This window comes from Oxyura jamaicensis, chromosome 8, assembly GCF_011077185.1.
Source record: "Oxyura jamaicensis isolate SHBP4307 breed ruddy duck chromosome 8, BPBGC_Ojam_1.0, whole genome shotgun sequence".
NCBI lineage: Eukaryota > Metazoa > Chordata > Aves > Anseriformes > Anatidae > Oxyura > Oxyura jamaicensis.
In genome coordinates, this window is record NC_048900.1 from 2,008,005 (window position 1) to 2,034,653 (window position 26,649).

General features: G+C 39.7%; 1 protein-coding gene across 1 annotated transcript in view; it reads left to right on the plus strand.

Annotated features, from left to right (window-relative positions):
* LOC118170933 overlaps positions 1-26,649 on the plus strand; it is a 183,764-nt gene that overhangs the window by 136,708 nt on the left and 20,407 nt on the right. The window contains exons 7-8 of the mRNA XM_035333564.1: positions 21,259-21,382; positions 23,977-24,051. Coding sequence (XP_035189455.1) covers positions 21,259-21,382; positions 23,977-24,051 — 199 coding nt within the window. The remainder of the gene's footprint in view (positions 1-21,258; positions 21,383-23,976; positions 24,052-26,649) is intronic.

Below are 26,649 nucleotides of genomic sequence, written 5' to 3' on the forward strand. Positions count from 1 at the left end.
CAAATATGGCTTATCTGCACCATGGAAATGATTTATTTAACATACAAGTGTCAGTCCTTGAGACAATAATATACTACCAAATCTGCATGTCTTCAAAATGTGTGTTCACTCTGAAACATGCATATATTGGATTTGCATAAAAGAACATGCCTGTTTTTCTTTGTTTTATGCATGACAGCAGTTTTAAATAAAAGGTTAACTGATAGATATTCTTAGTAGTAATGACAAATAAATAACAACTCTTTCCTGTAATACTTGACAGAAATATTCTGTCCAGGATTATTATTGAACAAAAATAATGAGCAGGATTCGCCTGTACCCTGTGCCATACATGAAACAACAAATCAGTCCATACTAAGTTCATTTAGCCATATTTTATATCTTCTAGAAGTAGAATTGTGTAGCCTACAAAACAATTTATATTTTATCTGTACCATCTAATTAATTAAATGGCCCCGGAGTACCAGACTCACAAATCTCGTTAATAGCTGAATACTGAAATAAAGGCTGTTCACCCCTACTAGAATAATATTTGCATATCTCCACCTGCGATGGGTAATAAGTACCTGCCACAAATCAGAATTATGAATTTTGTACGCCTAACAAAACCGCAGGGGAAATTATACCTCAGACATTCCATAATAATTGCAGCTAAGCTGTTTAGTGCCATCCACTTATTCTGCCTGAAGTGTTTAAAGCAGCAACAGTTGTAAATGAATTCAGGCACACATTCAAGAGAAAATGTTTTAAAAAGTTTTTCTGTCTTGCCATATGTAATTATCTTTATAGAAATGTTCAGCTACAAGTTATAACATGCTCACATTTAAAATTGCAAATTAAAAAGTTCTTCCGATTAAAGTATGTTTTATAAGAGTGCTTTTTTAAGATTCCTGTGATAACATAGGAAACAGCTAGGGCCATATTTATCGTGTTGGTCTCCCAGAATCAGTGATCCAGTGTATGAATGACTGCAGTGGGGTGTCTGCTTTTGCAGTGCTTCTTTCCCCAGTAACATGCAGTTCCTGGGGGAGAGTTAACTGCTAGGGTTTGGACAGAAATACACTGTGATGCAGATAGTCTTTCATAGGCCAGGGAATTGGGACGTTAAAGGAGGCAGCACAAGCTGCCTCTGGCTTGTTTATTTTCATGACAGAAAAGGAAACTGCATGTGGAACAGAGCTGGGGAGGAAGAGCTGTGAGATGCTTGTGGTTCAAGCTGTTGTCTGAAAGTGTTGGGGGATAATAATATAGAAGCTAACACTTAAATTGTGATTTGTGTTTGAGAGGGCCACAAAGCTTATTATGATAAGCACAGGTCTTGTTTTGCCGTTCTTGTGAGGTCAGCTTTAGGAATTGGACCCATCCTTTCAAGAAGCGTGTAGACAGTGCTCTAAGATATATGGTTTAACACTTAGGCTGCCCTGTGTGGAGGTATGAGTTGGACTTGATGATCCTCATGGATCCTTTGTGACTCCAGATATTCTGTGATTGGGATTCCAGGGTGTTCCGCATATGTGATATGAACCTGCTGTCTGTGTGCATATATATCCATCACTTATGACAGTATGCGATAGTTTCTGGTTTATCAAGAAAAGCAAAGAGGCTTCTTTGGTAGAAGTCACAAGATAGCTTGGGAAAAAAGGAAGTGTGGTTGTAGGCCATGTTGGGTCAGCTACTGAACCCCTGTCACCTCAGTCCACAATCCCTCTAGGATTACATGTGGAAGGGAGCAGTGGGGTTTGCTGCTATGCCATGAGGTGCAAATTCAGTTGCAGGTGTCCCTCAGGGCTGGCATGTGGTGGTGCAGCCATGGGGAAGGCAGATTTCTCTGAAGCTGTGAAGGCTTGGGCAGCAGATCCCAGATTACATGAAATTTCATTTTCCTGAACTGTCATTATATAAACTAGGGGAAACTCTGTCATGACCAGGAGGGGCTTATTCTTGTGGAGGGGCCACAGCCTGGCTCCTAGATTTGTATGTCAAAGCTGCGGCCAGCACCAACCTGCAACTGAGCTCCTCCATGTCCTCACCAGCCAGGGCTACTGGTGGGGGAGCCAGGGGCAGACAGCACCTTTGAGGCCATAGCAACGTGTGATTTCTGTTTCACCTCCATTTCCCAATGGAAGACAGGGAAATACAGGGCAGGAACTGTCTATGTGGTGCCCCTGGTCCCAACCCACATCTCCACAGGCCTGCAGGAGCTGGCTGGGGCCAGGCCTGTTAGGCTGCGTCAGTTGTGTTAGTACGTGTGGGGCGGTTTAAGTGCATTAGACAGCAAATTGGTAAAATTCCTGCTGCTTTCTGTGATTTGAATGCATGAATTGTCATACTACAGATTTTAGAGAAGGCAACAGACCAACAAAAATAACGCCTCCTTGCCCTCGTTCCCACTGAACATTTTGTTGATTATAAATAGCTAGGTTTCAAGTCTTTGCAACAGAGGAGGGCAGAACTTAAGCTGTAGTCTGAGCCAAACACACACACACAAAAGGTATTTGTGATCACTGAAATCATCTCAGGATTTTAAGGTTACTAAGGATTTTGGTGAGTTGTTTATACAGACAACCAAACTCATGTAAGAGCTAGGTTTAAGCCATTTGTATCACTGGCTGCAATACTCTTGAATAACAAGGCTGTAACCTTGCTTTAATGCTTGCTGCCCGTCCAGAAGATGAGCAGAAGTTACAAGAGAACTACTGCTGGAGAGGCAGAGGTCCCCTGTGCCGAGTCCCACTGGTGACATGCAACTCCCCAGGCTGGAGAGCCCCCCAGGCCCCAGCTTTGGTTCCTGTACACATCCCCATTTGTATGCTGTGCGTGTAGCTGTCATTTTGCTGGTGTTATAGTGAAGGATTAAAAAATAATTAGGATTTATGTGTGTTCAAAAGGAAGGGGCACAGTGCAATGAGTCACAAGGAGGTGATTAAGTCAGGTTTTCTCAGTCTTCCTAGACTGACAGAGATGAGTCTGAGGGTTTAGGAAAATAGCTGATAGCCTATTACCATGATGGAAGTGTAGCTTAAGACTGTATTTTATGTTTTAGAGGACTAACAGACAAGGTCCCTATGGATTTTTTTTTTTTTTTTTTTTTTCATATTACATAAAATGGCTATAGGAGATGAACCATAATCTCTCGGTAACTTACACATTAGCCCAGGGCAATAAAGATGTTTTTATTGGAGGCAGATTTCATGAGAAGTTGTATGGTTTTATCTTCAAATATTGTACTGTGCTGAAGGCATTTAAGTATCCTGTTGGGACACGCTGTCCTGGAAAGCCGTTACTCTCAAAAGGACAGTGAGGTCACTGGAAAACCTCTTTCTACAGGATCCTGCCCTTTCCCCTCTGCTTGTCTCCCACTCTTTTCCTTTGCTGCAAAGAGAGATGAAGCCAGTGTTTCAAGCTGCCTCCTGTGCAGGCTGAAGTCTCTGTTCATCCTCCGACGGATCTGTCAGCCTGACACAGCTGAAAAGGGAGGCCCTGGTCTTTTTGCTTGCCTCCTCAAGCGTTGCTATGACCTCCTTTCTCTCTGTCTGCAGACAGTGCTGGGACCCTGCCTCTCTTCTGCAAGGTTGCAGGTCTCTTCTTCAGTTCAGACCTCCGAACTTGTGCTATTCCCAAGATTGGTAAACTGGCTCCCTGCTATAAGCTGCCACTTACGTCTTGGCTGTGAGCAATTAAAATGGTTGCCTCAACTCCTATCATCTTATCTTGATTTTTCACATCTTTTTCTCTGATCTTGACAATCAAGGCAATAGCTGCTGCTATCCATCCAAACCACCCTCTTCCTAGCATCTCATGCCAGCTAGGCAGCCTCTGTGGATGTGTCCTTCCACTACTAAATCCCTTGATATCACTGATAGTGTAATCTGATTGTTGTCAGCCTATTCTACCTCTCACCCATCACTTGATATCAGTCTATGACCGTCTCTTGGCACCTGCTGTCATTACACAACTCTTAGATATTCCATCAAGTACCTCATGCCTTCTCCTTTGATTCTTTTGCGTTATCTCATTGCAGTTGGCAGTGGTGCTTCATGAATATCCATAAGCCTGACTGCTAGCTGTGATTCAGCACTGCATGTTTGTCTCCATAGCTTGTACACTTGGAAGAGCATGTGCAGTTCAGGGGTGCCCCTGGGGTGGTCCCTGCTCCCCAGCAGGCACTCTGCCTCTCCACTTCTGTATCTTGCTTTTCTGTTTGATTATTGTAGAAACTCAAATACATACGAAAGGAGAGTGAGCATCCTCTCTGAAGTCAAAGGCTTCAGGAAGTGGCTAATAGCAACAGAAAACAGATTAAGATGGAAATGTCTGTATGGTTTTCACCACAGATGCTGCACTCCTTGCACTGCTGTGTAAATGCTGCAGTGTGTGGCATTAGCAACTGTGTTATATGACTTTATTCCCTTTCCAGCTGTATTAGTATCAGCTTGCTGTTGTCTGGAAGGCAGATGAGAAGTTGGCATTAGTGGTTTCTTTCTGTAAACTATTATGCAGAGGATAATCTCTGATTGATGAGGTCATGCCCTGCTACCTTACAAAGAAACATATGTCTCTCTCCTAGATTTAAACCTAAGGCTGTACTTGGCAATCATCAGTTTCTCATTGATTATGACTGGCAGGGATTTTTATTATGCTTTTTTGTTTTGTTTTGTTTTATTTCCTTCATTTATCTAAATCTACCAAATATATCTGTTTAATCTTTCAATCTATAAAAAGTACAGATTTCATCTTATGCTGTGCTTTAGTGTCTGTGATAAAAAAGACATTTTTTCCCTTTACCTTGCACTTTCCATTCATATTGTAATTTTTTGTTCCAAGCTTAAGCAGTCCACATTTCATTAAAAAAAAAAGACACTATTCATACTTCTTTCATCCCTATAAGATGGTAAAAGCAATGTTGCTTTGATGAAATTTGGCAGGTAAGAGGATCGAGTTGAATCATCTCAAACCCCTGGAGTTTTGGGCCTCCAGCTATTATGGTAGAGCAGCTATGAGTATTCAAAAATTGGTCCTTTGTTTGCACTGAATTTCCAAGCCATCTGTAGTGCACAAAAGCCACAGCTCTCTTTATAGTTCAGAATGAATATTTAAAAGTTCAGTTTTAGATTTTATTTGTAGCACTTCGCATCTATCTATCCCATCTGTCTCATGTCTCAGCACTGTGGCATTAAACTGCACTTGGTGAAGTCAGAACTTGGTGTTAGAATTTAAGGTAAATGCTTGTTCCTTTTCATTTTGTAATAGAGCACGCACATGCGTAATCAGGATGTGCACGGTAACACGTGCTTTTTATTCACATACTGTAAATTATTATTAGAATATTAACAAGCTGCTGGACACACCAGGTTGTCCAGTCTGAACATTGTAGTTTAGGTTCCCTACACATGTGCCTGGGCTGGCCGAGAAGCTGTCCTAGGGCCATGCGCGGAGCCCCTGCCTTCACAGTGTGCCTGGGTTGTGACAGGTGCCCTCAGGAAGGGAACACTCAAGGATGTGTCATGGGGAGTGGGGACTTGTGCCAGCTGGTGTGGAGGTGGCCACAAGAAAGGGGGAACTGCTCATTTCAGATGGTGTTTGCGTGCTGCTGTATATGTGCCTGCCTATTTCATGGAAAATTTAGCAAGGAACAACAGTGTGTCCTTAAAGGAAAATACCTCCTTATGGTAATTCTGTAGATTAGCATCACCTGCTTGAACCAGATCCAGTATTTTGTGTCTAAACCATAGCTGCATCTGTCAACAATATGCCATTTTTTTTTTCTTTGTGTTTAACCACAACCCGAGGTCACCTATTCTGAGTCAGTGGTATGTGAAAGGAAGCACCGTATCTTTCATACAAAGTGAGAATCGTCTACCTCTTATTAAGACCTCATTCAATTCTAGTAAATTGTTCATCCTTTATTTTCATTCTGTCCCATTCTGAGTTGAAGTAGGATGTCTGTTAGACTCCCGATGTGTAAATGGGTTGCTACACTTACAGGAGCTCTTCTCTTCAATAAATAAATATATTTATATTTATATATATGTCTGTAGCTCCATCTCTCCATCCATTTCTGGGAAAAAAAAAAAAAGAGGAAAATAATCTGTTCTATGTAGACTGGTTATTAACCATTCTTTTTTTTTTTTTTTTTTAAAGCTGTTGTTTTTACAGCCTTGAGTGCTTCAAGTCTGAAATTATATTAAAACAGATGATTGTGGAAACACTTCTCTATTCCAACAGGGTCTGAAATGTAGCAAAGATGTTTCAATTCACCATGTAAAATCCACGTAAAATCTGTCCTGGTGGCTGTTGTCTTTGTATGAAATGAAATGAATGAAGGACTTCAGGTGTTCAACCAGGCCAAGTGCAAGGTTCTGCACCTGGGTTGGGGCAATCCCAAGCACAAATAGAGACTGGGCAGAGAATGCATTAAGGGCAACCCTGAGGAGAAGAACTTGGAGGTGTTGGTTAATGGTTGGTTAACTCAACGTGAGCCAGCAATGTGTGCTTGCAGCCCAGAAAGCCAACCATATGCTGGGCTGCATCATAAGAAGCATGGCCAGTAGGTCAAGTAGTGAAGTCACTGTTTCTTCTAGTAGTTCTCCCCCTCTTATAAGGAGGTCTGAGTCTTGCTACAAATCATAGCAGAGCATGGTCAGAGGAGCTGATCAGCTGGAGATGCAGTTCTGTGGTTCACATCTCTGTGGTGCTGGCTGTGCACCACCAGCATCCCAGCTGTCGTGAGAGCTGGACTGCTTTGTGGCAGTAGGGAGCAGAGGCGGTGGCCACCCCTCTGCCCAGCACAGCCTGGGACCTCAGGAGCTGCCTGCACCTGAGGCTGGCCTCCTCAGCAGTTACTCAATTCCAGATTAGAGAAAATAATCCCCCTCCACCTTTAAAATAATATGCTTCTTATTTCCATAGGCCTCAGCCACCTCTGCTAGCACTCTCTGGGAAATAAACAGCCGCAGAAGTGAACTTTTTGGTGCATTCTATCATCCGGCACTGTGTTCTTCCCATGCAAGAGTTCCCATAGCTTTGAACAAGCAGCCCTATGTACGTACAAGAACTTGACTCCAAACATTGTTTCGATTATTCTGAGCAATTTTTTCTTTGTTTGCACTTCATGACAGACTGAAAAATATACACAAGTAAAATCATATACTGTGCCTATAGCATTTCTTACAACAGTTCGGCTCGCATGGCTGCAGCAGTAGCACACGTCTGAGAAGAGCAGGTGCCACATGTGTAGGTATTGTATGAGACTGGGAAGGGGACTGTGCTAGAGGCGAGGAAGGAAACGTCTTCATAAATACATTTCTTGATGGTATATTGCTTCTTGTCAATGGGCATCTGTTTGATAAGAGTTCAACCTCACTGTACTTTCATATGGAGATGAGTGAAGTTTGAACCTCTGATTCTAAAATTCAAGCTAGAAAGAATTTAGAGGTAGGTGAAAAAAAAAAAAACACAATTCAGCTGTTGTTTCCTTGCCTTTGGGAAATTCGTAGGGCAAACGAAAGAATAAGAATTCCCTTCCATAAGAGGAAGGGAATGAGAGCTCTTCTAGCTGGTGGTCTGAGTTAATTTGTTAAAGACAAATTGAAGAGTGTTGTGTTTGTTAACACAGGGCTAGCGATGGTTAAATGAGCACCAGATATTTGCAAGACTTTTCAAGTCAGGGACACCGTCAAAGAAAGAAAAATTGTGCTAATTTCCCTGTAATAAAATCTCTTGGTGGAAAACTTAAGTGAGTCTCAAATGCAGTCTTATGAAGAAGACATTTACATGAAACTAATGACGACAAAAAGTCTCTCTGGGGATCTCTATACCCTTTAGGCTCCAGCTGCCCTACCTTGCCCTCTTGGAAAGGCCTGAAGCTCCCCGGCAAGCAGCCAGGTCTCTGGCAGCATCTGGCAGCCTTTGGTCTAAGGCTGACTAATAATCCCTTGAAGTCTCTAGGGGAGCCTGCAGTCTCATGAAAATATATATATATGTACATAACTTTCATTTATTTTTTTTATAAAAGCTTTGTTCCATGGAGATGCATGACTTGAAACACTGTAAATTTGTATTCTATATAATATTTGTAATCCTTTCTCTTTGTGTATAAAAAGCTGCATATTTCCCGTGCTGTGCCCATCTACCCTGAGCAGTGAAGTTCCTTCCTCACCACTAGGTCAGCAGGTTGGAATTGCTGCCTGTGATGGGTTGTAGCCTGCCCACTTGTGCAGCAGTCCAGGGCTGTTTGCTTTTGCTTCTGCTCCTCAGTGCATTTAAATATCTAGATGGGTTTGGTTCTAGTCCAAGATTTCTAAAAATGGGATCCTAAAATCAGATGCATACAAAAACACTGAATGCACAGATTTTTTGACTGGCCTCAAAAAAAGCTGTCCAAGAGCTTCAATTTCTTATGATAATGGCATTTTTTTTTTTTTTTTTTTTTTTTTTTTTTAAGGCATCAAGCATTGATGTAGTAACCTAGTTTCAGACATCCAGTCTTGGATCTGGACTTGCACTCCTATAGGTACACAGTGGGACTCCAAGCTTTAGTCTGTCTAAGCAGAAAGATGATGAAATAGGGTTTTTGCTCATTCAGGTACATGTGTGCTCCCAGTCTCTTTCTGCACACAACAGGAACAAGCAGACAATACTAGTGTTTTGCATCAAGTTCATGCTGGTTGATGGTATAATCCAGCTGCTTCAGCGTAAATCAAAAAAGATTTTGAAAGTGTGCAGGTATAAAATGCTGACAGAATGAGCATTTGAAAATACGGCAACTGCACGATCCTAAGAGAATGTTTAATCTGAATGTGTTGGTGAATACCCCCACATCCTTTGGCACTGCTGTGCTGCAGAAATGAGTCTCTCACATGGAGTTAGAGCTAGGTGTGCTTTGGAGACCACTGGGGCTTTACCTGGGCTGCAGGTTAGAGAGCAGCACTGCAGCAAGCCTGGTGCTTGCTGTCGGAACTAAATTAAAATAAAACAGCAATTTTTTTGTCCATAGTTTATCCAAGTTATAATTTGGCTTTGCCCCTAGCTCAAACTTTGTCTACCTGCAAGCTTTTAGTTTGGCCCTTTTGCTACTCCTTGTGTGAGGGCTGGGGCTGCAGCTCAGCTGCTGGGGGCATTTTGGAGCCGGCATCTCTCCCTGCGCAGCTGCTGGGTGCGTGTCCCTGCTCCCTGACCTCAGCTCTGCCACCACCTTTGCTCACAGTAGGTGCTGCAGGACCGAGGTGTCTCCTGGCTAGTGGAAGAGTTGTTTCAGAGGAGCTGCTTTCTCTCTGGCCAGACTGGCTGTTATGCCTGGGCTCTGCAAGGGAAGGAAAGACCCTCCCCAAAGTGCTGATTCTCTTTCTGGGGCCAGCTGGGGATGCTATCGTAGCAGCTGGAGATCCCCTACTGCACACAGCAGTCAGCATCAAGGATCACCCCTGGTGAGGCTATGAGTGCAACCAGTTGGAGCTAGAGGATGAAGATAGCTATCTGTTAAATTCCTGCTTTAACAAGCAACCTACAGCCTTGTGAGGTAGCTCCTCATCCTGTCTTCAGCACCACTGAGCTGCAAGGAGGGCGGTGGGTTAGGAGGCAAACCCTCCTTGGCCCCCTCAGCAGCCAGGTCGCTGTGCTTTTTTTCTGTGGAGGAAGGGTGGACACACCAGCTGGAGTGACCCACTTCCATAGAAGAAGAGAGCCAGGAGCATGGCTCCAGCTGTGACACGGCAGAAGAGGTGGATTGAGCTCAGCTGCTGCTTTTTCAGTGTTTCGTTGGGCCAACATACACTCACCCTGTGCATAGTTGTGAAAAAGCTAAGATAGAAGGAGCAAGGGCAGGGACGACCTCCATCACTCCAGGTTATTTATTTATTTATTTGTTTTACTTCATTTAGCCATGACTTTGAGAATGGGGAGGATAGGTCAGATGGCTGTCCCTCTGTGTGGACCAGCACACAGCCAGGGTGACGCCCATAGCTCCAGCAGTGCTTGCTGCCACCAGCCTGCTGGTTATCGTTCTCCTGTGTGAGGAAATGTTGAAGGTCTTCTCAAAGCGAATATAATGAGAGGTATGCAAACAAAGAGGTACGTTTCAAGCCCCAGCATTAAGATGCTAAGTAACCAGTAGTTTGCACTGCAATCCATGGGTTATTATATATATATATTTACAGTCAACTTTTTCCTTTTATAGCATGACCGATGCTCAATGCCCTGTAGCCACAGTTTAAATGAATAATTTTGAAAAAAAATGTAAATTTTGAAAAAGAATAAATTATAGGGACAATGGGGTGTTTTTTGTCCCTGGTTAACTCTGGAAACATGAGCGTATATCTCAAATCATGTGGTTTTCATGGGCCAGTTTATGAAATTGCGAAGAACCATATTCAAATATTTACTTGTTTTATAAACGCAAAGAGATTTTAGATTGTATATCAGCTGAACTTGCAGGATTCCATTAGGCAGCATATATGCACTTGTTAGTCCTTAAACTAGTAAGATGTCATTAAAACATTCATTGACATAGCCACTGTCTACTTTAGCTACACCTTCAACATTACTAATTCAGGTCTTCCTGCATTTGCATGCAGCACCTCGGCTATACAGCTTTAATGCTGTTCTCTGTTTTGTTCTGCTGTCAGGTATTCAGCTCCAGTGTCGTCCTCACTGAAAAATTTCTATATTACAGCTCTGAATACAATCTGTTTTGTATGCTCATGAACTAGCTCTAGGACTTGAAAAAAACTGTTTTATATTCCACACTGGTTAATTTTTCATTTCTCTGGCACCTTGGTGAAAAGTAGTCAACACAGTTAACAATACACGTTGTGCAACAATAAATATTTTATTGGATATATAATCTGCACAATTTACAAGTTTGATTTTTCTCTGGGAGTCTGAATAAATCTATAATTTTGAATATTTGGTGAAAACTCATTTTTTTATAGTACATTACACAATAATCACTAAGCAACATATGATTGACTTTTTAATCGGAGGTATAGACATTACCTTCGCCTTTTTCCTAATGTTGCTAGACTCTAGTAAAGCTGTTTTATGGGAAGGGTGGGCTCAGCAAGAAGTTTGGAGGTTTCATTCTGGGAACAATATATAATACATATGCTAGTAAATTTTAGTGTATTCCTTATACAAGACAACTTTAGGAGGGATTTTTTTAAAATATGTCTCAATACGTATATATATATTTATGACTTTGATATACATTTGTTAGGGTTTGTTGTGTTTTCTATTTTACTGTGTTGGAATTAATGGGTTTACTTAGTTGTGTCTAGTTTGTAGCCATTACCCATGTTTTAAGCCCATTGTAACAAAGGAACAAATTCTGTTCTTTTCTACTCCCGTGTTTCCACTCTACACTTACAGGTTTGTTTTTGTTCATGGTTTCATATATAAAAATGTATGGCTGGAGATGCTGTTTGTTTTCTGTATGTATTAGTAGATTAGGCTTTTACTGTTGCACACACGTAGAAACTGTGCTTGATCTGGGAGACAAAAAGATAAATGACTCCATACTCAGGGTATTGAACTCCTATCACTATATTGTGATATATTAATTCTTCTTTAATATATTTATCCTCTCTGTGTGCCTGTGAGATAGGGCAGCTAAGTCATACTTATCTCAAAGATGTGGGATTAAGCCACAGAAAACCCTAAGCAAGTTGAATAAGGCTGCACAGGATGTTTGTAGCAAAATAGTGAATGATCATAGCTCAGAGTAGTGATGTTAAGTATGGGATCATTCATCTTCTGTTCCAAAGCTTTGGCTCTTGTTCAGAAGCTGTGCTTTCTTTTTGCTTAAATAAAATTCCATTTGAAATAAAGGAACAGTTGTGAATAGGAGTATCATAGTTTGCAAGCCAACGGGGATTTTAAATACCACGTTGCTAGTTGTGTAATTCCTCATTGTTTTTCCCTGATATTTTTGCCATTTTGGAACTATTGACCAAGTCTCTTGATGGTGTATTAGCTCCTGTTTGAACATAAACAAGATTAAGAAAAGATGATGTGGCAGCTGATGACTGCGGATGGGTTTCAAACACATAAATTGAGAAATATTTCATGACTTCCTAAGGATGAGCTAAAAAAGAGAAGATGGACAATGTGTATCAGAGAAAAGTTACCCAAAACAGCTGACTGTGTTTAGGCTCTTCAATACTGTTCAGAGAGTAGAAACGAAAGCTCAGGTGCTTGAACAGTTTGAAATTAGGCTGTTGAATGCTTTCAGAAAACAGTTTGCAATTAAAGCAGGTCTGTGCAGATTCTAAGGTTTGTTTCTGTGATAGAAACTCTCTCATATCTGGTAATGAATGCATTTGTTCCAAAACTGTTGACCCTAAATACCAATGCATGTTTGAGAAATTGTATTAGCTCATGGTTTAGAATTCTCGTGTATTACAGGAACTGTCACTTGTTTCTCCAGATGACAATGAATGTATTTGCTGTTGACCACAAAAAAAAAAGTGATCTTTATTCTTGCAATGGAGAACTTTAATACTGCTTCTTTTAAATGTCATCCACCTTCCCAATATCTCTCTTTTTCCACCTTATCTGCACTCAAAAACTCAAGATGAAGTAACCTTACTGAGCACAAACAGTTCTTGAAGTTCCATTAACCTGCTCTTGCCTCTTTGTGTGTGCTTAGTGACTAGAAGATCTTTACAACCACTTTAAAAGTGATTGTTGTTCTGACAGTGTCCTCTGTGAGGCTTGCTGTCTCGCTGTTGAACTGAATGGGTTGTGCACAGGACATTATATTGTATTTTGGCTAAGAACAGTAAGACAGAGATAAAGGAATTCAAACATCTTGCTATGCTAAATAGTACCATTTCTTTGATTTTTAGGCTCATGGATCTTCATGTAAAACAACTTCTGTGATTTCTTCTTCCTTTGCTATCGCCGTTTTTGTCTCCCATCTTCCTTTCCTGATTCTTTCTTCCCTTGTTTAAAGATATGGCTGTCAGTGAGCTGCCCCTCGCTTATCATCCGTAAACCCACCTTTCAGAAAGATCTACCTTTTTCCCATGTCTGAAGTCAGTAGGAGTTAGCCTTGTCATCCTTTATGAGAGCCCCATCATTGACTATAACCCCATGGTTGACTGCTGTGTTATGCAGAATGAGGCAGGCTGCGAGGATGTCAGATGCAGTATTGAGTCTGTGCTTTGACAATTGGAAAAGACACCGAGAATGAGATTTCACAATCCCAGAAGACCTTCGAGTGATCAATGAATTCTGAGTAAGTGAACTAGTAAGTGAACTTCTGCTGGTATAAGGGCAAAATCAAATTAGATCCATCAGCTGTTTCTGTCCTGGATAGCCACTGTCACCTAGAAATTATACAATAAAGAAGTAACTAAATCTGATGTATGAGACAGGGGATCAATGATGTGTTAGAATAAATGCAAGGTAGCAGTAAATCAACCACCTAAAATATAAAACATATTCTAAAATATTGCCAATAAAGAGACATTTGCTATTTGCAAAATTTGTGAATATTAGTACTCAGCAGACTGTTTGGGGAATAAATCCTGTTCAAAGTTCACTTAGTAAACTACTAATGTTCCCAGTCTGTGCTTTGATGCACTAATATGATACAGGCTCATCACATTACAAGGCGGCATTCTGATGTGAAAACGCTTGTCTCGTTATTAATAATTGACAGAGCACATGATGTTATTCGCTGCAGGAGCCTATTAACTGAGCACTGGCAGCAGGATACAACTGGAGGGAATAGTCTATCCTTAAATATGAAGTAAAAGTCACCAACTAACTCATTTAGTTTCCTTTCGGCTCTTGGGACAGTGTCCATCTGCCACGGTGGGAGCAGATTGCTACACCTGATCTGGAGAACACCTCAAAGTCTCTACCAGACCTGGGAGTGCCTCTGTTGCCCCAGCTTTTGCATTTATTAGAGGGGGGAATTGGTGCAATTAGGACTGAAGAGAAGCCCCTGCCTATAACAAGCAGTTACTAACTTGTGCTGAGGTATTACAGAGAACGCCCAAGGACCAAAGCCACTTGTGCTTGCCTGTATGCTGTTATTCACTGATGTAGTGCTTGATTCCCCCGCTGCCTGACGTGCCGATGATGAGGGTCATGAAAGAATCAGCTGACTAAGATCTGGCAAGTACTATGGATCGAGGAATTTGAAGTCCTAATTCATTGCTCAGATCTGAATTATCATCTTCACCCACATCCTAAGTTATTATATCAAGAAGTAAGACCAAGGTAATTCTTAAGGTATTTTTTTTTTTTTTTTTTTCTCTCTAAGAAAAGAAATGATATTCACAACTTGAAGCTTTTTGGTCCTTAATTGGTTCACAATCAGTCTGCAATTGTTCTTGGTTCTTCAGGGACAAGAAAGCCTAAAATATCCTGTTTTATCATTAAAATTAACAGATTTATAGAACTGGTATTTTGTAATCAGTATAGCCTGTTCTCCCAAGTGGCAGGCAATATTGATGACATGTCTGCAAAAAGGGGGTTAGGTGCACAAAACTGCTGTATTGTAGCAGCAGTATTGATATCAGTGAAATGGAGCATTTTGTGGCTGTAGGGACCTTGGGAAGGGATGTGATCTTTTTGTTTTGTGTGTACGTGAGTTTCTCTTTCAGGCTAATATTATTTATAAACTATCAACTTTATGTCAATTAACTGGCAAGATGAAATTTTTTCCAAGTAATAAAATGACAAGAGACTTGTAGACAGTACTGAGTTACAGCATCTCTGGCATCTCATTATGATGTAGCAAAAAGTCCCTTGACGATATAGTATATTCAGACCAAACATATTCTTCCTCAGTTCCGTCCTTAATTAGCAACTACAAGATAAACAATTTTGCTGTCATTGCAGCATGATAACAATCCGGGCAAGGCAGTGCCCAGTGAGCCTTGCCCTAAATCCTGTAGCACTAAATGTTCAAACAAATGCCCCCACCCCCACTCTTTACTTTGATTTATTAACTTGAGATGAATGATTTGGCTGTCAAAGTCTGTCAGTGCCATGCAATGAAAATAAAATCAGTGGCAATGCCCCGTGTGTGAAGCCACTCTGGGTATGTAGCCTTAGACATTAGCACAGAAGCTCCAATCCTAGCCCGCTCCCCACCCCCATTCATTAGCTTTCTAAATCCTCCTGTCTTTGTGGAATCACTGCAGCAAGTTGAAAATGATATATGTAATGAAAAACCCTGTCTGCCTAGTGCAGAGAGGGTGGAGAAAAAGACTGTGCTTGGCAGTCACTGCTGTGCTGATTCCAGCAACGATTAGTGCAGACTTTGTTAGGAAAGCTCACCAAGTGCAGAATATTAAGGCACAAAAGGGAGCCTCATTGTTTCTAGAGATTTCTGTTTGCCTGCCTGGTTTTGTTTCCCCTTTCGGTGCTGTGACCAAATGTGCTTAGAGCCTTTACTGGGAGAGAAATGCAAATGTTTTTGATGCTCTGTTATAGTTTGGGGCTATTTTCAATATTATGCTATAAATACTTTGTTAGCTTTTCAGTATGGGTACCTGAGGAGCAGAAAACCACACAGATTCTGTTTCACGTGCAGGCAGGGAGAACAGCACGGCATCGTATTGCAGTGTGGTTCAACTCAGTAAATGATGGGTGTGGGGAAATACCGAAGGATAAATATTTGTGTTTTCGTGAACTATGTGCACGCAACAGTATTAGTTATTTAAAAAATGCTTTATACTCTTTGCATGATACACAAGATTTGATTTTTTCAGAGGGACTGGATTTCATAGCACTAGGTCAATGAGAGTGTGGGTGTTCAGCATCTCTGAATGCCAAGCTATAATTGTACTTGATAAGCCAGGGTAAGGGACCTAGATGTTTTAAAATCTTGTGTACAACAGAGGAGCCAAGCAGATCCTGCCTGACAAGGTGAAACAAAACATATCTCATAACTATACAGCAGTGGTTATTTTCTTGGTAGAAATGTAAATTTATTTTAGTCCAGATGCCATGTAAGCTAACAGGCCAGTAATGCAGCGTTAGGGCTTGAAGCTCTGTTGTTTGTGTCCTGGTGTACCTAGGGGTACCCATAGAGATAAAACTGTGCTTAATGCCCAACGTGCTGGTACCTTGTGTTATGAAAAACTCCTTGTCCCAAAGTGTGTTACATTTTCAACTGATGTGATGTGAAAAAGCCAGGAGGAAGGAAAATGGAAAGCATGGAGAAAGGAAATTAGTTGCCGGGTTCTGGCAGCTGGTTTCAGTTTGTAATCCAGTCCCTGAGCAATGAATCACACTGCTTACCAAAGGCCAATTTGTGGAGGAATGAGCTCCTACGAGGAAGCAATGGGCTAATTCATGCCTATTGACTTCTCTGCCAGATCTTCTCTGTCTTGGCTTTGTGGTGCACTTTACCACTCAGCACAACATCCAAAAATATTCACAGCATAGCTCAGAGGTAGCAAGAGTCTGGGAAAAGGCCGCAACTAGCCTGTTCTTAGTGTGTTCTGGATGCATACATACAAACTCATTGAGATGTCAGAATATTAAAAACAGCTACAGCTATGTTTGATTAATGTCTTTCTCAAAATCCATCTTGAGTAAGACAGCCTCAGATATTAAAATTATAGACATGTAGCACTAATCAAAGTGATGCATGTTTTTAGGATATGAGAACTTTGGACTAAATGTGCTGAATCTTGGAGTGCCAACTATTTCTCTTACTCCAATGTATGCTTTTACTGCAGCGATCTTAGCATTGGGCTTCCTGGACCTGAAGGTGCTGTGCTTTTGTTACAACTCACAGTCAGATATTGCTGAGGAACAGTTTGTTTGTCCTTTTGAATTGAGCAAATATGGAAATAGTTTTGCTTTCAAGTTCTGCCTTTTAAACTAGTCTGATGTCTAGTAGAGATTTCTTTAAAAGGATTCACTCTAGTCAAAGTAGTAAGTGTCTGAATACACTGTCTGTGCTGTATGCTTTCCTTCCAAATGTGATTACTTCATTACATATATTAGACACTGAAATTTTTGCTTTGAATAAAAACATCAAAATTGTTTATGCCAAATGGTCTCAAGTTCTGGCTCCTACATTCTGAGGACCACAGCATGTGCTGCTCTGTTGTATTTTACCTTTCTCCACTGACAATTATATTTAAAATAGCCAGAGAGAAACAGATGACAGCCTAACAAAAAGTCCAGACTGTTCAGTGTCCCATCTTCCAGCCCCAAGCCTCTTGTTCTACCAAAACTCTTTTGCTCTCCCCTTTGATTCACACAAATCTACCTTCAGAATTTTTCAAACATTGCAGTGCATTAAACACTACAGCAGATGGTGCTTTTTGACGATGCCTTTCTACATGAAGCAACATTTTGTAGTGTATGCTGCATTATCAAAAAATCAAACATGTAATTATGCAAATATGTATGCCTTTATAATAATCAAGTTTTATTGTAAATGGTTGATGCACATCAATTTGATCCTGTAGTGCTGCTTTAAGTGCAGTTTAAGTGGCTTTTCAGTGTACCCAGAGGCAACACAAATGCATCTCTGGAATATTAATAAAATCCTGAATCTTTGAGACACCAACTGGTACAGCATTGCTTATACTGATTGAAACTAAATGCTAATCCTTTCCTTTATTTAAAAAAAAATCCCCTTTGTTATTTAAAACACTGATATTAGTGCGATATGAAGGGTCATTTTATTTTAAATTGTATTGTAATGTAGTGGTTAAAATAATGTCTAATCATACTATATTCAGATTCCACAATGTAAATTTGATGAGACATGAATCCAATCATTGTACATCCATGAATACAGAGATGTATTTTAATATGTCCAGTTTTTCTAATTCTGTACATTTATTAAGGAAATATCTGTTTTCAGGTTTCAGTACTGAATGCTAGAGCTTCCATGATTGCTAAACGCTCACTGGAGACGGTTTTGCTCGTGAAATTCAATAAGCTAAATACTCAGAAAAAAAAAAAGGCAAGGATTTTGACATCCATAATGAAGTGTAAACTTTATTACTGATCTGATCCTGGCTTTTATCCGTTGGTTAACTTCATTGGTCTAATGACAGCCATCTCTCTGAATGCACACATACACATTCTGCTGTGGTTTGAGTAAGCAGATGGGCTGTGGATACAGATAAACCAAGACTGTAAATTATGTTTTGCCTGGTTTTTCCTCCTCTTCTGAAAAGCAGAACACAAAAGAAGGAGATTGCATTGCTCGTGGGGAGAAGGCAGTAGCTACATAATGTCCTTCTTACCAGTTCTGATAGGCTGGATGCTTATTTTTGGGCTTGCTATAAATAGCAGCTCTGTTAACCTGAACCCAGGTTCAGAAGGTAGAGGATGTGTGCATCTCATTGCTCTTCTCAGGCTTTCCCCAGAACTAATTTTCTGTAAACTTGGTGAAGCAGTATAAGTTGGGCTTTTGTTCTGTAAAAAAAAATCTGCCTTGATTTTTGGATCTCTGTTTATAATTTACCTTCTTTATTCTCTCTTTGCCTGCTGATATTTATATAGCACCTCGCTAGTTTCTGGCTCTAGCCTTTGTCCTTTCCCTGCTTCCTTTCAGCATTATTTTTTATTTTTAAGTTCCTCTTTGTGTTTGTACTTTAGCCCTTTTCATTTTTTCCCCTTGCAGGTTTGCCTTCTCTGTCAACCTTCTGCTCCTCAGATTTTTTTTTCCAAGTGTTTCGGTTTCCCCACTTGGCTCCCCAGTCCTTCCACGTGTGCTTATTTCCCCATTCCTCTTCTGGTTTCCATGTTTCCCTTCCAGGGTTCCTCTGCCTGATCTGTGTTTATCTTTTTATTTTCTCCCTGTTTTTCTCAGTTCAAATTAGTTTAAAATATTGCCGGAAAAGCTGCTCTTGTGAAAATTTATCCAGATTGCTCTTGGAGCAGCTGCTGTCCTGGCATTTCCAATACTGAGTCAAACCTGAGCCTAGAGGATAGGAGGTCCTTAAAGGATCAAAACTCAGCTTCAGAATACTACCCAAAATATTGGCAAGCTGAATGTGAATATAAAGCCACAGCCGACAGCATCTAAAACCTTCCCACAGTTTTGACATGATCTGGTATTTTAAGGGTGTGGGTGGGTTTTTTCTCCTCCCCTGAAAGAAGGGATTTCTTTATCCATATTTAGCATTCTTGTGAGACTGAAGAAGGGGAGAGACATCATGCATCTTGTGAAGGCACCAGGGCTCCTAAAATCTGCAGTACAATTTTCCATATTTTCTTAATGCACGTCTCATAAATCCTAATTTTTGAAAAGCTATTGTGAGAAAATTCTGGGTCAATAAACTGCCTTCTCATACTGAGAGGGAAGGTTGCTTAGAGGAATCAGAAACAGCTGAGATTTTCTGAAGTGAAAAAAGCTCTCCAGGAATGTCACATTAACAGCAACATTTACATAAAATTTTAAAAATAAAGTATATAAAGATACTGATCTGTAAAAATAAATACTATTGCCTTCAAGTGTTGTAATTTCATTCTCACGTGTGCAAACCTGAAAGTAGAAGTGATTAGCAATGAAAATGAAACTTGCTGACTTGCTGTTTTTATCAGCTGTGAACACTCTGAACTTTATTTTTTTGCTCTATATTTCATTATCTTAAGTGACATTTGTTAAGTTACTTGGTTTTTAAAAGCGTGTCTTAACCAGATAGTAGCCCTTTAAGTATAAATCCTGTATACCTGTAGCACCGAACCAAAGAAGCTCCCTGAGTAAGCTTATTTGATTATTCACTGAAGAAAGGATCTAATTGTTGAAGCTCAATGGGCAAATGGTTTTCATCAGTTCCATAAATCTGTTTGTATATGAAAAATCTATAAGTACCATTACCTTTTGATTGCATTTAATATTCAGAAACCAAACAATATGCTGCTCTGATTTTATTTCAGTTATATGGCATTTCAAGCTTAATTTAAACACAATAATAGCAAAATCTACATCCAGTACCTTGAATTCAATTGCAAAGCAACCTAGAGAATCATATACTTTAAGAAAGTTTTGTCTAAAAGGCTCAATATCAGTGTGTGCTTCAAATATACTTTGCTGAAGTCTTATTTGGGGCAAGCCATTAACTAGAAGTCCATAGTACTTTAATGTAATTTTGTACTATTAAAAATGAACTAGAAATGCAAATATATCTTCTTAAACTGCAATTTTAAATATATTGCTTGTAGACTTGTAAGTAAAAGTATCTTTTGAAAAAAAAAATCTGAAGAATATTTTGAATGGGTGGAGTTTGGTATATAAACTTAAAATATTGTGGGATACGATGTTCTGCCATTTAATTGACTGCAAATTTCAACCTTTTCTTTAAATAGCACTTCATGAAATGTTTGAATTTCTAGACTACATTAGTCACATAACAGTGAATAAACCATGAAGAAATTAAACTCAGTAATTGCCAGTGTTTTGTTCCATACATGAAAACATGTGATTACCAATGGAGCTAGCAATTTGATGCAAAACCACATGTGAACAAAGAAGCTTAGTTCAGGCACGAGTGATTTTAGTTCTAGTTTACATCCAGTAGTGTATAGGATCCCTCTTTTTTGTTTTTTCTTTCAAATCTGCTTCCAGACTTTATACTCAATTCTACATACTCCAGTGGTCTATGTTAGACTGCAATTGTATATGAGTTATATGTTTTAAAAAGAGAATGAGTAAGGTTTTAATGTGGTTAGACTTTGCAGAGCCCCAACCCCGAGGAATCACCCTTCTCTGATTAGCACAACGTAATCAGGTCTTAGATTCATGGTGACAGTATCTGGGATCTTTCCAGTGAATGCTCAACATGCTCAGTTGAGGAACTCCTCACAAGACCTTCAAATGAACATCAGCTCTTATCATTTATTTTAGTGGGCTGAAATGCTTTAGCTCTGACCATTTATGAATATATTTGCTCTGTTGGGGGATAACTGAATTCAAAGCCTATGTTGTGTCAGTGCAGGTGTTTTTATGTGAAGGTGGCAGGCATAGCGACTGCATTGAAAATAAGACTATTATTTAGAGGGGGAAAAAGTTAAGGGAAGACACTAAAACAAAACAACTGATGAACACTACTAACTCCGACCCTTTACCATTTCCCTCTTTATTCACATTTTTCCACAGATAAATTTTAGAGAAGTTGAAATCAAGATAAATTTAATGTTCTCCATGGAGAAATTTAAGTGCAGGAATACATTGATTTGTACTTATTACTTCTATTTTCATTTTATATACATAGTTTACAGGTGCACTGTAACAAAAACAAGAATAAAACTGTTTTATCCTTTTTGCAGTTTTCCAATATATTCATCTGTCACCAGAGCTCCACGTGAAGTCCTCTGCTATTCCTTCATCAGACCGGCAGTGCGGCAGAAAGGCCTGGAGCTGGTCGGAGCCAACCCCAGGCCTGAGTGCCAGGTGTGCGAGCTATCCCTGCAAGGCTGGCAGGTTTGTTTATTCCTGATTTTATCTTTTTTTTTTTTTCTTTTTCTTTTTTTAATTTTTTTTTCTTTTTTTTTTTTCCTTCCCCTTTCCTCCTGGGTTGGTAGTAGAAGTCTGTATCATACGATTTGTAGGACCAGTTGCAACCACTCGTGCACCTCAGCTAATAAGGAAACAAGCAAACCAAATTTACAGGAGCTAGTTAAATAGTCCTTAAACTACATTTGCTCCAGACTGCGTTCATGAATAAGTGCACTTTTTTAATAAGATGTTGATCCTGCCGTTTGCATGTATGAGTGATTGTCTGAGAGCTGTGAAGTCCTGCTGAGAGCAGGGGAACTTGCCATGAGATTCTGCCTATGAAGAGGAAAGTGTAACATCTGTTTTTTAAAAACTGTGGTTAAAATTAAAGTTTCTTGATATTTTTTCAATGAAATAGTTTCTCAGGAAGAAATCATTAAAACCAAACTTTGTCAAGCACATGTCCCAGAACAGCCAGCTATCTAGTGGTGCCTAGCGTATTGGCGAGTGATGAAACCCAGACGTGGTTATTTCAGTTGCAAATGGATGGCTTTGCAGTAGTTGTGCTGGTTACTGAGGGACAGTGCTCTCTCACTTTTGGTTTAAAAGTTGAAAAACCTGAATTTTATTCTCAATATAACTCTGAAACAAATATCAAAGCCTCTCTTAAGGAACGGAATCCCTTTATTCAGACTAGTCCTGCATTTCAAGTCCGGGGCCTGGATTTTCTTCTGATCCTGAAATTCTGATGAAATTTCTAGATGTGTTTGTTGCTGTGCTATTAAAAAACATAGTTGGATTTCAATGAAATTTCTAACACTGCTTTGCTGAGGAAGGACTGTGCTTCCGGGAAGTGGACCTACAACATTTATTTGGCAAACTTTATTTAACTTTGAATTTTGCAGTAGATTTTTTTTGTCCTGTTGCCAAAAGAAATGAGACTTGTGTGGGTGAGCTGCTTTTCTTTGTTCCTCTCTTTCAGCACCTTCTCTCAAATAACTGTTGAGCCAATTGGCCAATTTCGATCAAGTTTGATGAAAAGAGAAAGCTGTAAGAGACATTCAGTTTAGGAAGAAAACAGCTGCCTGTATACATTTGAGGGACCCAAATTAATGATTTTACTGAGGAAAAGTGATCTAAAAGCCAAGAGCCATCTCACCAGCCAGCCCGTAGTCTTTGAACTAGCCTCAGCAGGGACTGTTATCTGCCCCAGTGGAGAGGTCAGGGAGGGCTCCTGTGGGAGACAGGCACCACAAGGGCACTGGAGAGACCAGGGGATAATAGCACAGAGAGATGTTTATCAGGGGATTTACTCTGAAATATTGCTCAGGAGAGATTTGTTAGCTTCTGCTTGGGTCCTTGCAGTGTAATGGTAGCTGCGTAATGTACTTCAAAGAGGACCAATGAACATATCTACCTTAGTGTGGCTAAGTTAGCCCGAACTGACAATCAAATGTTAAATAATTAAATTGTTTTAGCTATTAATTGTAAGTGAATGTTGTTTTTAATTGCACTTTAATAATGCCATGCCCTTTATAGCCAAAATTAATGTTTTCTGTCTCTCTGTTTCTGAAGTACATGTCAGTTTAATTAAACTATTAATGGTAGACAGATTTTTAAGTACTTTATATTCTTCATTAAATTGTATCTGTTCAACAAGCATAAACAAGAAAATAGACTCAGAAGCAGATTCACGTTCTGCCTGATAAATCATTCATCATCAGATAAGATGATGAGGCATGCTTGTTTTTCCGTAGGCTCACAATGATAAACAAATCCACTTTTATATTATAATATTTATTGAGTTCATAGAAAAATAAACAAGACTGTTCATTTTTAATATTAACAACAAGCCTGAAAGCTATTGTTTGTGTTTATGACTGGTCAGTGAATAGAAAGCAATATCTTGATGGTCCAAGGGTCAATGTTAGTTCATTTTGCTTGAGGTGCTTGTTAGTAGAATATTTCTCTGGTCTAAGATGTAGTTCTTTCAGGGCCAGCAATGATGAATATTTCTATTATTCCTGCAGTGTAACCTAATTGCATCTGAACAGAATTAAAATGTCTTTTCTATTTGACAGAAATGATATATTTATAAAGCAAATGTTGAATAAGTATCAATCCTTGTAGGTTTTCAATACGTGGGGGAGGGAGGGGGGGTGATGAAAACAGCTTTTTGAAGATTGTAGAAGAGTGAAATTATGGCAAGGTCATGTCTTCTCTGGTGGTGAAGCCTGCAAGTCATAATGGGCTGTTAATGGGCTAACAGGAAGAAATTAGGAAATGGTGCAGCAACTGCTCATGATACATTCCAGCGCATATTATACAAGTAGACAAAGATGTAACTGGTTATAATAGAGACAACAATGTCCTTCCTTTGTGTGGCAGATCAATCAATAGCCAGGCATGTGATCTTGTTCACTATTATGTTAGTAATGAAACCTTCTTGTGATGTGACAACTGTGGAATAACATTTGGTCACAAAGCTGGTGTTAACAAGCACAACTGGCACTCTGGTAATTAGACTGATTTCTGGTCTACTTTCACAGATTGTCGATAAATGCAGTAAACAACAGGCTGCTTTCTTTCAGAACAAGTTATATGAAGTCGTCATCCATTTGGCGGTATGTACTGTACTCTCCTTCACTTTTCATCAGACTGTGGCAAGGTGAGCACACACATACATTTCCTTGTAAAGTCATGTTTCACAATAGAAACTTTACATGCATTGTTCAGTGATCACCTAATTAACCTTAGCCTTTGTCCTTTGGGAGAAACACTAATTTCTCATTTACAGGTAGGCAGTTAGATGAAGATGTTCTTCCACAAATTTCCAAAATTGTCCCATCTGACAAAGCTGTGTCTGCTGTGAACAACCATTAGCATTGTTTAGGGATAAACTGAAAATTTAGAATCTATAGATTATCCTTAGTTTTAGAGGCCAAGAATATAGATCATATGAAATGGTAGTATAATGTGTTACATTAAATAAAATAATTGAATTCAGATACAGTTATGTTAGCTAGCTTTTCCACCACAAGTTTAGAAATGTTATGCCAAATGTCATTTGGTCTGTTTTTTTTCTTCCCTTAGACCCAAATGCTGCAAAGCTGAGCTGTAGTTTGGTCTTTTTACCTGCATGGCAGGGTAAGATGAATGAGATCTCAGGCTGCACAATTACATGGTAGGTTTGATGGGAAGGGACTGCAGGAGGGCTCAGGTCTGACCTCCTGCTCAAGGCAGGGCCAGTCTGAGGCCAGACCAGGTTGCTCAAAGCCTCTTTTAGTCCCATCCTGTAAACCACCAAGGATGGAGGTAACACAGATGCCCAATGCTGTTCCCTGTATAGAGATAACATTTTTGAAGTATAGATGTCTTTTCACAAGTTTCTTTGGTTTCAACTTGATTTTGTTTGGAGCCAGTACTTCTCAGAGGTACACATAGATTTCAGATTTCTATGGCTAAACTTATTGATAAAAACTGAAATCTTCTGCTGATGCATCATGGAGACTGCATTCACCTGTCGATGGGAGTCTATACACAATGAATCTTTCTAGCAGCAGAAAGACAGAAAATAAAATCTTAGCTGCTAGAAGAGACTGGGCTTAAGCACCATTTGCTGCAGTAAGTAACAAGTATGATCATAGAGTTTAAAAAAGAAATGTTTGGCCAGAGCATATATAAAAGCATCGTAAGTTTGGAGGAACAACCTATGTATTTGGAAGGTAGCTGAAGGAACTAGACAAGGAGATGTTTTGCCATTTATATCATTTAGGCTCTGCTCTTTTAAAGAGGATTTACCACAAAAATGACTGAATAAATATTGAAGAAAGGCAGCATAGTGTGTTTCCAGCTATGTAGCTGGAAAATCTTAGCAAGAGTTGCACATGTTTAGACCTAGCTAGTGTACTGTCTATAGAAAAATGTTTTTATCAGGAAAGAGCACGGTGTTCTTCCTTCTTAAGGATATATTTCACATTCTAAACTGATTTGTTTGGTAGGATTGAATAAATTCTTGTTCACTAGCTTTGAAAGGAACAGAGAACAGTTAATGACAGAATTTGACTTGGCATTCAATGTTTATTTGCCATCAGCTACTTCCATATTAAATTGTTCCATTTACAAGCTAGTATATATTTTTTTTTTTTTTCCTAAGTGCCTACTGCTCTGTCTAGTTGTGGAAAATGAAGCTTGATTGTTTATGACCTGCACTGCACTTCATCACTAACCTTCAGCAAGTGTACAAGTTCTGGAATGAGAATAAAGCTTCACCAGTGGTGACACAGCATGAGGCAAAATATAATGCATATTACTGTTGCACACCTGTGCTGGCTTTCTCATGCTTATTGAGATAAAGAGTTTGCTTTGCTAGCTGGAAAAATAGGTATGACTTAAGGGACCGATATATTCTGATTGGCATAGCTCACTCATATTAACATTAATGGGCAATATGGATGTATATTGACAAGAGAGCAGACACTTTAGGAAGCACAAAAGTGCAGGAAAAAGGGGACATTTTTACAGAGTCACTCTTCTGACCATAACAACCCCTGAACAGCCATATAATTGAACTTTTAGACTCTCTAAATATAAAGAGTGCATAATGTGTTTATATTGCTTAATAGCTGACAAAAATCTAGTGAGAAAGGCCAGCTCTACTCTTGACCTCTGGGACAACAAGACGTCAGATTCTCCCTACTTAATGTTAGACCTGTCCTTGGTGAAACACCTCTTGACACCTTTCCTGCACACTTAACAGTTATCTTCCAGCTTTCATCTTTCCCGTGGAAATGAATAGTTAAAAATTCATTAGGAAGGAAAATTTGTCACTATCTGGAGACCTCAGATTTTTTTTATTTTTATTTTTTATTTTTTTCACCTTTCCAGTCTGGTTTTGAAGGCTGTAGATGCATGAAAGAAGGTAGAGGAAGAAGGTTGCTGGTCACTGTTTTTCTTCTGTCAGCTGGCCTTTCATGTTGCACCCCACACACTACAGAGCTGCTGGCAGGGTAGGTGGACCATGATGGCTGGATGTAAGGGGTTAGCTCACATGTTTTGGAGTGGTAGTGAACAAGCAGCTCCTAGCACCAAAAACTCTCCTCTGGGAAGCTGTTGGTTTGTGTTTATTAGACCCATCTGTGATATGCGCAGAGGGGCAAAAAGGAGGGTCAAGTTGCGGCACCTGTAGTATGCCCATATTCATGAGAATCATGGAACGGCTT